This window comes from Pangasianodon hypophthalmus, chromosome 2 (genome assembly GCF_027358585.1).
Source record: "Pangasianodon hypophthalmus isolate fPanHyp1 chromosome 2, fPanHyp1.pri, whole genome shotgun sequence".
In the NCBI taxonomy this organism is placed as follows: Eukaryota; Metazoa; Chordata; class Actinopteri; order Siluriformes; family Pangasiidae; genus Pangasianodon; species Pangasianodon hypophthalmus.
This window is the reverse complement of record NC_069711.1, coordinates 34,179,061-34,190,727: the sequence shown is the minus strand read 5'-3', so window position 1 is coordinate 34,190,727 and position 11,667 is coordinate 34,179,061. Positions and strand designations below refer to the sequence as shown.

The 11,667-nt window shown below is 43.0% G+C and overlaps 1 protein-coding gene across 11 annotated transcripts in view; it reads right to left on the bottom strand.

Annotated features, from left to right (window-relative positions):
* Nucleotides 1–1,236: 1,236 nt before the first annotated feature.
* rptor (regulatory associated protein of MTOR, complex 1) overlaps nucleotides 1,237–11,667 on the bottom strand; it is a 109,587-nt gene continuing 99,156 nt past the window's right edge. For all 11 annotated transcript variants that reach the window (XM_053228085.1, XM_053228111.1, XM_053228083.1 and 8 more), the window contains 4 exons: nucleotides 9,218–9,304; nucleotides 8,982–9,098; nucleotides 7,222–7,351; nucleotides 1,237–5,380 (listed from right to left, as the gene is read on the bottom strand). In XM_053228085.1, the coding sequence (XP_053084060.1) occupies nucleotides 5,312–5,380; nucleotides 7,222–7,351; nucleotides 8,982–9,098; nucleotides 9,218–9,304 (403 nt within the window). In that variant the 3' untranslated portion in view covers nucleotides 1,237–5,311. The remainder of the gene's footprint in view (nucleotides 5,381–7,221; nucleotides 7,352–8,981; nucleotides 9,099–9,217; nucleotides 9,305–11,667) is intronic.

Genomic DNA, 11,667 nt, shown 5'->3' with positions numbered 1-11,667 from the left:
TCAAATTGTATTGTTTATTTAGTCATTTTAACGTCTTTACATGAATTAGTGTGTAAATTCAGTCTTTAAAGGGTACTTTCAGTCCTATTAGCCTGTTTGCTGTTTCTGAATCAGAGTAAATTGATTCTTCTGGTTTGTTTGCTGTTTGGTTTGCTTTGATTTCACTCTCCATATATTTGGATGAACAAAAAAAGCAAACAAACAAACAAAAAATGTTGTCTGAGGGGTGTGTAGGGCTGAAAACCTCCTCATAAACTTGAAAAAAGTAACAAACTTTTACCAAGTATGCACAGAAATCACAAAAAATCCCAGAGCGCCGACAACATGGAGCCGGCGCTAAATAAATGGTTAGATAATTATATAGATAACAAGTCTAAAACATTTTGTGGGTCACATCCAATGTTTATTTTCTCTTTTCATGTATTCACATGGCATTTCTGTGGCGCTACAGTTCTGTCCTTTGGCTCAGTTTAACAGCTCGCAAAAAACTCCACAAAAAGTGGCAACCCAGAACACATGGCATGTTTGGTTCACTTCCTGTAGCGAGTCGATTCAGAGTCGAATTCACTTCCTGTAGTGAGTCGATTCAGAGTTGAATTCACTTCCTGTAGCGAGTCGATTCAGAGTCGAATTCACTTCCTGTAGCGAGTCAATTCAGAGTCGAATTCACTTCCTGTAGTGAGTCGATTCAGAGTTGAATTGACTTCCTGTAGTGAGTCGATTCAGAGTCGAATTCACTTCCTGTAGTGAGTCGATTCAGAGTCGAATCACTTTCTCACTAGAGTTCACGTGGAAGCGGGCTGAGACCACTTCGCTTAGATGCTTTCGGACCTGTTAAGATCGGTGTTCATCACTAATACTGGCTACACTAGCTATCTAGATTAGCATGATGGTTCTGTTCAACACCTAAACTGGAATGTAATTTGTGATGTCACTAACTGAGCTAACATCAGCCCCGCCCCCAAATCAGTTTTATACAGAAATTGTGAGAAAGTCAGAATCAGAATGCAAAAGGAGTTAATCAATGAAATATCATGCTATGAAGCAGGGTAAGATAGATAGATAGATAGATAGATAGATAGATAGATAGATAGATAGATAGATAGATAGATAGATAGATAGATAGATAGATAGATAGACAGATAGATAGATAGATAGATAGATAGATAGATAGATAACAGCTCTGAGCTTGGATTGAAATGCAGATTTTAAAAACGCAAGAACATGAGGCAGAGGTTCATTCATATTCATATTTGGTTTTATTTGAACGATTTCTTCTCCTGTCATAAAAACCACAGCCAGCAAAAGCAGTCTACAGTCACAGAGAGAACACCTGATTGCATCAGTTCATTCTACTAGCTTCTCTTTTTTTTTTTTTTTTTTCAACATTTTCAATCTAAAACATTAAAACTCAAAGCGAGATAGTCGTACGGGTGTGCATCGGGGAGTCGTCCGCTCCTCTAGAGGGCGCTGCAGCGGGCGTGAGGTGGGTCACGGGCTGAAGTCCTTCATTTTAAGCTCCTGAAATCAGTCCGATTGGTTGTGGGCTGCTGTTTTTTTTTTTTTTTAAATTTGCGTTTGGCGGCTAAAGTTATACGCGAGGACAGTGAGATGTGTGTGTGGAGAGATTTTCAGCTGAAATATCGTCAACAGCATCGCGGCAGAAGAAGCCATAAACAAGAACAACAAGCAACATACACACACACACAAAAAAAAACAATAAACAAATTCACAAGTACTGTTTTAACACGCCCTCTTTAAGTCTTCCACTGGTTGAAACTTCTTCGCCATCTTAAAGGAGCAGTGTGCGATATTTAGCGCCCTCTGCTGATTGTGAGGTAAATAAACAAAAAACAATTACATCATCTACCTTTTCCCTGTCCCCTAATAAACAACCCCATGCTATCTGCTGAAACAGCACATTCCTTGTAAGATGTGTTGTAAGAAAACCGGCCCAGACTGAGCTGCTTGCTCTGGTCTGACTGGGGGGAATGGGGGTTGTGGGGGCGGAGCTAATTTTATGGACCATTAAGAATTTAAACACAAGTCTGAAACAAAAAACTAGCAGAGTTGATTGTATGGCAATTTGCAAAATACAGTTTTACTAAGGAATCTTTATGATTTCTCGATTGCTACGAGTCTAGAAATAAATTGTAAAATTACAAACCGCACCTTTAATGGTCGTTTCTACATCAGTGAAATGAATTTTGTTCCATTTATTAGACTTTGTAAGTCAAACTGCATTGCCAATAACTAGTTAGCAAGCTGTTCCACACGTGTTGCTTTGTACCTATAGTGGTCCCTCATGTGACAGGAAGTGAGGGGAAGTGGTAAAGACGAGGACGTGTTAAATACGGTACTGAAACAGGGTGAGAAATAATCAGAAAACCGCATATAATGTAAACAACAAAAATGAAATGTTTCATACAACTTTAAAGGAAAAGAAAAAGGTTGGAACCCTGTATTACAGGTAAACACCAGGTTATAGGGTTCTCCATAGAACCTTTAAAGGTTCCCCAAGATACAGTTTTTCCCCCAGCAGTGTTCAGAAGTGAGTCCTGTTTCACTAGAGGAAGTCAGTGTATATAAAACAATCCGTCCTATTAGAGTGAAGTAGAATATATATGTAGGATGAGGCATGTGCCGATGTTGTCACGATAATTGTCCAACTTTTTATCACGGTCCACGATACTATAATTTACATCATTTCCACATTTACAATTACATTTGGTAAGGACGTTTTTTTTCCCCTACATAGGAGGCTTGTTCGCAAATGAAACTGGGGTAGTGATGGTGTAATAAAGCCTCCCTGATAACGCACTTATATCACCGATACTCTGCGGTGTTTAAACACTCAGAGGCTTCGTAAATGTTTCTCCATGTTATTTTTATATCATTGAGAAACATTTACGAAGCCTCTCAGTTTCGTTTACGAACATTTACGAAGCCTCGGTTTCAAACTGCTGCGTTTTTTTTTTTCCGTTCTCACATCACTTGTCTATTTTCTAGCGTGAGAGTCTTGACCACACAGGACAGCAAAGTGTTTTTAAATCACTACCATTAAAATGATTTGTAAAGTGTTAGGTTTGGCACTTCACTGTAGGTCTATTTTTCATCGAATTTTTCAATAAAGATACTGAACCGATGTTAATTATATACTCGTCTAATGATAGCTAAGTGGAACACACACTGCTAGATTTTATTTCACATTAATGAACTCTAAACTCTCTCTGTTTACTGTGACAGAAAGTGAGGACATCTTTCAACCAGGAAAATCGAGACAAGATGAGAGATTAATAATCTAAGATGGAGGAAAAGGGGGCGGGGCTTCCAGGGGATCAGTTAATATCGGAGAGTTCCCACCTACGCATCTGTCAATCACTCCAGATTCACATGTCGCTTGGTTCATCTGGCTCTTTTTGCGTATTTCTGATTAATAACTTGTAGCAAAATATGTTAAAATGCAGAGCTTCTGCGCAAAACGAGTGAAAAAACGTACACGTACCCACCAGCCAATCAGGAAGGAGTATTTTCCCATGGTGTAACATAATATATCACATAACAGATTATCAGGACAATATTCCAGGATGCATGTGAAGTGTCGTATACATCATTGTCGGAGAAGTAACCGTTCTGTTTCGTAGATGAGAGTTCCAGAAAAGTGTAAAATAAAATTGTGTAACGAAAACAAAAATATCCAGATTAAGTGTTTTTTGGCACATGCATGCATTTTACACATTCAGATTATACAAGCTAAGGGCTAAGCCATGAGGCAAGTGTGTGAGAAAACATGCTACTCAGAGATGGATCAGAGAGAATGATGCATTAAGCAGCTTTACTTCACTGATCCTAAAGGATCTAAAACCTCCTTATGCAGTTGGAGCGCGTATATGAGGCACGGGGCAATAATCAGTTGTACGATATACCTCGATGTTAAACATCTACGATACGATAAACTGTCCTGTAGATGACAGGAGACATGTTTGTGCTCCTTGAGTTCTTTTTTTAATGCAATATCGTGAACCGTGATTAAGTATTTGTGATAATCGTGACATCAGCACATGTATAAACAATGCATTTGGAGTGTGTGTGTGTGTGTGTGTGTGTTCATTGCTTGACATCACCCCTACCAACCTTTACAACCTCATCCAGGGCCAGGTACCGCCCACTTTTGGGCTACACTCTCTCAGACCCCGCCCACATAATGCATTAATATTGAGAACTGACTTCAAGACTCCGCCCCTTTTCATCTCCTTCTCTCATATAATGCAATAACAGTGTGACCCCCACAAACTCCAAGACTCCACCCCTTTTCTAGACACATAATCTTATAATGCAATAGCAGCATGACCCCACCCACCTCCAGGCTACCAATCTCAGACTCCGCCCCTTTTCTAGACTCCCAATCTCATAAAATGCATTGGCAAGAGATGACCCTCAGACTCCACCCCTTTGTAGACACTCAATCTCATATTGCATTAATAGTGTGACTCCACCCACTTTCAAGTCTCTGCTGTCAGACTCCGCCCCTTTCTCATGGTCAAAACCAATGCATTATGTAATGCATTATGTCTGAATCCCGTCCCCTTTTAAGGCCCCTGGTCTCACGTAATGCATTTGTTATAAGACTCCACCCACTTCTAGGCCCACACTCCTAGAGCCCACCCCCTTTAAAGGCCCCTGATTTGAGACCCATCTCCCAGACTCCGCCCCTTCTTTCACATAATGCATTTGTTATAAGACTCCACCCACTTCTAGGCCCACACTCCCAGACTACACCCTTTTTTCAACTCCCACGGTCACATGATGCATTTGTTATAAGACTCCACCCACACTCCTAGACTCCGCCCCCTTTTCAGACTCTATATCTCACATAAAGTATTAACAGCAAGACTCCACCCACTTATAACACTCCATATCTCAATATAATGCATTAGTAAAGAGTACCCTGGGCACTTCCTGCCCCCCAGGCCCCGCCCCTTTTTAGACTCCAAAGAGAGGCAACTTCTCTGCCTCCTTCACTGATCTGTAAAATATATGTATCTGTTTTTGATAATTGCAGTTTAAATATACACACTGCTCAGCACAGCCAAGTCTACAATCAAGAACTCCAAAATAATAATAATAATAATAATAATAATAATAATAATAATAATAATGACTCTATTATTACTGTTGTTATTCCAATAGTGACTGTGAGAGTTCAGCAGCCTTCACTAAACATTCATGGTGGTAGTTGCATATGTACAAGAAGTCATTTACATCCCGCCCACGTGGGGCACGTAAGGTCAAAAGGTCAGAGGTCACGGTGTTATCTCAGTCTCTTGTCCGCTGAGTAGATGGACATGTAGTAGTCGTTACTGCCCACGGCCAAGTGCGGCTAGACGGAGAGAGACAGACAGAAAGCGATGGAGAGACAGAGGAACACGTTTTTGAATGAAATGTGAGAGATGGACAGAGAAAAACAGAGATGAGGTAAGACAGAAAGAGAGAGAGAGGTGTACAGAGAGATAGAAGGAGAGAGAGACAGAAAAAGAGACAGAGAAAGAGAGATGGGAGATTGAGAGAGGAAGACAGACAGAAAATTGGGAGACAAAGTGACAGAGAGATGAGGTGAGAGAGGAAGCCAGACAGAGATGAAGAGAGACAGATGGACAGAGAGAGAGAGAGTGAGTGAGAGAGGAAGACAGAGAGAGAGAGAGAGAGAGAGAGAGAGAGAGAGAGAGAGAGAGGAAGACAGACAGGGAGAGGACAGAGAAAGGAGGAAGAGAAAGAGACAGACAGACAGAGCGAGATGGACAGAGATGAGATCAGCGATGGAGAGACAGAGAGAGTGAGAGATGAGAGAGATGAAGAGAGACAGATGGACAGAGAGAGATGGGGCAAGAGAGAGATAAAGACAGACAGTGAGTGAGTGAGAGAGGAAGATAGACAGACAGAGAGAGAGAGAGAGATAGACAAAGAGGAAGTGGGAGACAGGCAGAAAGACAGCGCGAGATGGAAAGAGATGAAATCAGTGATGTAGAGACAGAGAGAGTGAGAGAGGAAGAAAAGAGAGAGAGATGAAATGAGACAGATGGACAGAGAGAGATGGTGTGAGAGAGAGAGAGAGACAGAGAGATGAGGTGAGAGAAGAAGACAGACAGAGATAAAGAGAGACAGACAGACAGAGAGAGATGGGGTAAAAGAGAGAGAGAGACAGAAAGAATGAGAAAGGAAGACAGAAAGATGGACAGAAAGAGATGGTGAGAGAGAGATAGAGAGACAAAGAGAGGAAGATAAACAGGGCGGAGAAGAGAGAAGGCATTTGACATAAAGAAAGAGAGAAAGAAAGAGAGAGAAGAAAAGAGACAGATGCAAAGAGAGAAAGAAAAAGAGAGGAAAAGAGATTGTTATTTTTCTATTGTTCAATGTACTAATAAAAACAACCACATATTAATTAAGCAATAACTGAGACAGAGAGAAAAACTGAGACAGAAAGATAAAAAAACTGAGAGGGAGAAAAACTGAGACAGAGATAAAAACTGAGACAGAGAGAGAAAAACTGAGACAGAGAGAGAAAAACTGAGAGAGAGAAAAACTGAGACAGAAAGATAAAAAAACTGAGAGGGAGAAAAACTGAGACAGAGAGAGAAAAACTGAGAGAGATAAAAACTGAGACAGAGATAAAAACTGAGACAGAGAGAGAAAAACTGAGAGAGAGAAAAACTGAGACAGAGATAAAAAAAAACAGAGAGGGAGAAAAACTGAGATAGAGAGAGAAAAACTGAGACAGAAAGATAAAAAAACTGAGAGGGAGAAAAACTGAGACAGAGAGAGAAAAACTGAAAGAGATAAATAGAGAGGGAGAAAAACTGAGACAGAGAGAGAAAAACTGAGATAGAGAGATAAAAACAGACAGAGAGATAATAACTGAGACAGTGAGAGAAAAACTGAGACAGAGATAAAAACTGAGACAGAGAGAAAAACTGAGACAGAGATAAAAAAACAGAGAGGGAGAAAAACTGAGACAGAGAGAGAAAAACTGAGACAGAGATTAAACTCAGGAGTTTGCAGTAAAGTGTTTCTTCATTTGAAAACACAATAATAACTTTTATCTTAACAAAAAAATCATATCTGTGTCACATAAACACAGAGAATGCGGGTCTGTGGAACTGTAATGTGAACACGGCTTCTGTGTGTGTGTGTGTGTGTGTGTGTGTGTGTGTGTGTGTGTGTTACCCAGTACGGGTGGAAAGCTAAGCAGCTGATGGCGCCGATCCTCTGCCCCATGAAGCCATCATAGTATTTAATATTACTGATGACATCACCACTGGAGTTATACACGGCGATGAACTGATTCATAGAACCACTGCAGAGAGAGAGAGAGAGAGAGAGAGGGAGCGAGAGAGAGAGAGAGAGAGAGAGAGAGTGTGTGTGTGAGAGAGAGAGAGAGAGAGAGAGAGAGCGAGAGAGGGAGCGAGAGAGAGTGTGTGTGTGTGAGAGAGAGAGAGAGAGAGATTTATTAGTTTAGAAAGAGACGAAGTGACAGACAAGCTGTTCACTACGTAGTGTCCTAATCCACACCCTGTTCCCTACGTAGTGTCCTAATCCACACCCTGTTCACTACATAGTGTCCTAATCCACAGCGTGTTCACTACGTAGTGTCCTAATCCACACCCTGTTCACTACATAGTGTCCTAATCCACAGCGTGTTCACTACGTAGTGTCCTAATCCACACCCTGTTCACTACATAGTGTCCTAATCCACACCCTGTTCACTATGTAGTGTCCTAATCCACACCCTGTTCACTACGTAGTGTCCTAATCCACACCCTGTTCACTACGTAGTGTCCTAATCCACACCCTGTTCACTACGTAGTGTCCTAATCCACACCCTGTTCACTACGTAGTGTCCTAATCCACACCCTGTTCACTACGTAGTGTCCTAATCCACACCCTGTTCACTATGTAGTGTCCTAATCCACACCCTGTTCACTATGTAGTGTCCTAATCCACAGCGTGTTCACTACGTAGTGTCCTAATCCACACCCTGTTCACTATGTAGTGTCCTAATCCACACCCTGTTCGCTACATAGTGTCCTAATCCACAGCGTGTTCAATACATAGTGTCCTAATCCACACCCTGTTCACTATGTAGTATCCTAATCCACACCCTGTTCACTACGTAGTGTCCTAATCCACACCCTGTTCACTATGTAGTGTCCTAATCCACACCCTGTTCACTATGTAGTGTCCTAATCCACACCCTGTTCACTACGTAGTGTCCTAATCCACACCCTGTTTGCTACGTAGTGTCCTAATCCACACCCTGTTCACTACGTAGTGTCCTAATCCACACCCTGTTCACTACGTAGTGTCCTAATCCACACCCTGTTCACTATGTAGTGTCCTAATCCACACCCTGTTCACTATGTAGTGTCCTAATCCACAGCGTGTTCACTACGTAGTGTCCTAATCCACACCCTGTTCACTATGTAGTGTCCTAATCCACACCCTGTTCACTACATAGTGTCCTAATCCACAGCGTGTTCACTACGTAGTGTCCTAATCCACACCCTGTTCACTACGTAGTGTCCTAATCCACACCCTGTTCGCTACGTAGTGTCCTAATCCACACCCTGTTCACTACATAGTGTCCTAATCCACAGCGTGTTCACTACATAGTGTCCTAATCCACAGCGTGTTCACTACGTAGTGTCCTAATCCACACCCTGTTCGCTATGTAGTATCCTAATCCACACCCTGTTCACTACGTAGTGTCCTAATCCACACCCTGTTCACTACGTAGTGTCCTAATCCACACCCTGTTCGCTACGTAGTGTCCTAATCCACACCCTGTTCACTACATAGTGTCCTAATCCACAGCGTGTTCACTACATAGTGTCCTAATCCACAGCGTGTTCACTACATAGTGTCCTAATCCACAGCGTGTTCACTACGTAGTGCAGTAATTTTGGGAGTGCTGTATTTTCACTGACCAGGCGAACAGGTTGGCCTGTGGGTGGATGTCGAGCGCCGTCAGTCCCTTCACAGTCTGCAACACGTTGATGGAGTCGGGCATCCGGGGGTCAAAGAAACGCACATCTCCATTTACACTGCGCACACACACACACACACACACACACACACACACCCTCTAAACATCACACCTGCAGTCGGGTTGAAGTCTGATTGTCTATGTATATGTGTGTGTGTGTGTGTGTGTGTGTGTTACCTAACACTGATGATGTGTCCGTCTGTCTCTCTCTGCAGGTGAGCCTTCACCACCCACGCACCATGCTCCCGATATGTCATCACACGGCTACACACACACACACACACACACACACACACACACACACACACACACACACACACACAGAGAGAGAGAGAGAGAGAAGTTCATTTGCACATATTTTTTTTTATTGGTTATTAAAATCACACCCATAATATATAACAAACAGGAGCCACTAGGGGGAGCTGCAGGACCGCTGTACAGAAATCCTACCCACAATGCCACACTGTCGCTGTTCAGTAATAGGTGTTAGATTAAATAATCACAGAGAGAAACTGCAGTGTGGGGACAGACACAAAGATGGATCTGTGTGTGTGTGTGTGTGTGTGTGTGTGTGTGTGTGAGTTTATTACAGTCTGTGTGAAGAGTCGTAATCTTCCAAACATGAAAAGGAGGGAGAAAGGAGAGTGTGAGGGCAGAAAAGAGTGATCGAGACATACAGAGAGGCACAGACAAAAACAACAAAAAAAAGAGAGAGAGAGAGAGAGAGAGACAGAGAGAGAAACAGAGAGAGAGAGTGTAGTGGTGATCTGCATACAGAGGAAAAGAAAACAAGAAAGAAAACGATAACTGGAAGACAGAGAGGGAGAGAGGGAGAGAGAGAGAGAGAGAGAGAGAGAGAGTGAGAGAGTGAGAGAGAGAGTGAGAGAGTGAGAGAGAGAGTGAGAGAGAGAGTGAGAGAGAGAGTGAGAGCCGAGACGGACGGTGGTGGGATGAGTGAGAAAGTGAGAGGTGCAGAAAAAAGAGAGAGGAGATGTGAAAGATAAAAAAGAAAAGAGCACAAAGAAAAAAGTAACGATTAAAAAATGAGAGAAAGAGAAATGAAAGAAAACGTTCACACTCAATAAGAGGGAGAGAGAGAGAAAGAGAGAAATAGGAAGACACGCACAAAACGTGAACATGGAGGGAGACAGAATGAGAGGTGAGACACGCAGAGAGATTAAAAATATAGAATGAGGTGAGACAGAAAGAAAAAGGAGAGACAGAGAGAGAGATGAGACAGACAAAGAGGTAAGACAGAGACCGAGTGACAGATAGAGGTGGGATAGAGATAGAGAGAGAGGTGAGACAGATAGAGAGAGGTGAGACAAAGACAGACAGACAGACAGAGAGAAATGAGACAGAGATAGAGTGATAGAGGTGAGAGATAGAGAGAGCTGAGACAGAGATGTAGCGATAGAGAGAGGTTAGACAGATAGAGAGAGGTGAGAAAGAGACAGAGCGATAGAGAGAAGTGAGACAGATGGAGAGAGGTGAGACAGAAATAGAGCAATAGAGAGAGGTGAGACAGACAGAGAGAGGATGTGAGACAGATAGAGAGAGGTGAGACAGAGATGGAGTGATAGAGAGAGGTGAGACAGACAGAGAGAGGAGGTGAGACAGGGATAGAGCGATAGAGAGATGTGAGACAGAGATGGAGCGATAGAGAGAGGTGAGACAGACAGAGAGAGGATGTGAGACAGACAGAGAGAGGTGAGACAGAGATGGAGTGATAGAGAGAGGTGAGACAGACAGAGAGAGGAGGTGAGACAGGGATAGAGCGATAGAGAGATGTGAGACAGAGATGGAGCGATAGAGGTGAGACAGACAGAGAGAGGAGGTGAGACAGGGATAGAGCGATAGAGAGAGGTGAGACAGACAGAGAGAGGATGTGAGACAGATAGAGAGAGGTGAGACAGAGATGGAGCGATAGAGAGAGGTGAGACAGACAGAGAGAAGAGGTGAGACAGATAGAGAGAAGAGGTGAGACAGATAGAGAGAGGTGAGACAGAGATGGAGTGATAGAGAGAGGTGAGACAGATAGAAGAGAGAGGAGGTGAGACAGATAGAGAGGAGGTGAGACAGGGATAGAGCGATAGAGAGAGGCGAAACAGATAGAGAGAGGTGAGACAGAGATGGAGCGATAGAGAGAGGTGAGACAGACAGAGAGAGGAGATGAGACAGAGAGAGGAGGTGAGACAGATAGAGAGAGGTGAGACAGACAGAGAGAGGAGGTGAGACAGATAGAGAGAGGAGGTGAGACAGGGATAGAGCAATAGAGAGAGGCGAAACAGATAGAGAGAGGTGAGACAGAGATGGAGCGATAGAGAGAGGTGAGACAGATAGAAGAGAGAGGAGGTGAGACAGGGATAGAGCGATAGAGAGGTGAAACAGATAGAGGAGGTGAGACAGAGAGTGATAGAGAGAGGAGGTGAGACAGATAGAGAGAGGTGAGACAGACAGAGTGATAGAGAGAGGTGAGACAGACAGAGAGAGGAGGTGAGACAGAGAGTGATAAAGAGAGGAGGTGAGACAGACAGAGAGAGGAGGTGAGACAGACAGAGAGAGGAGGTGAGACAGAGAGTGACAGAGAGAGGTGGTGAGACAGATAGAGAGAGGTGAAACAGATA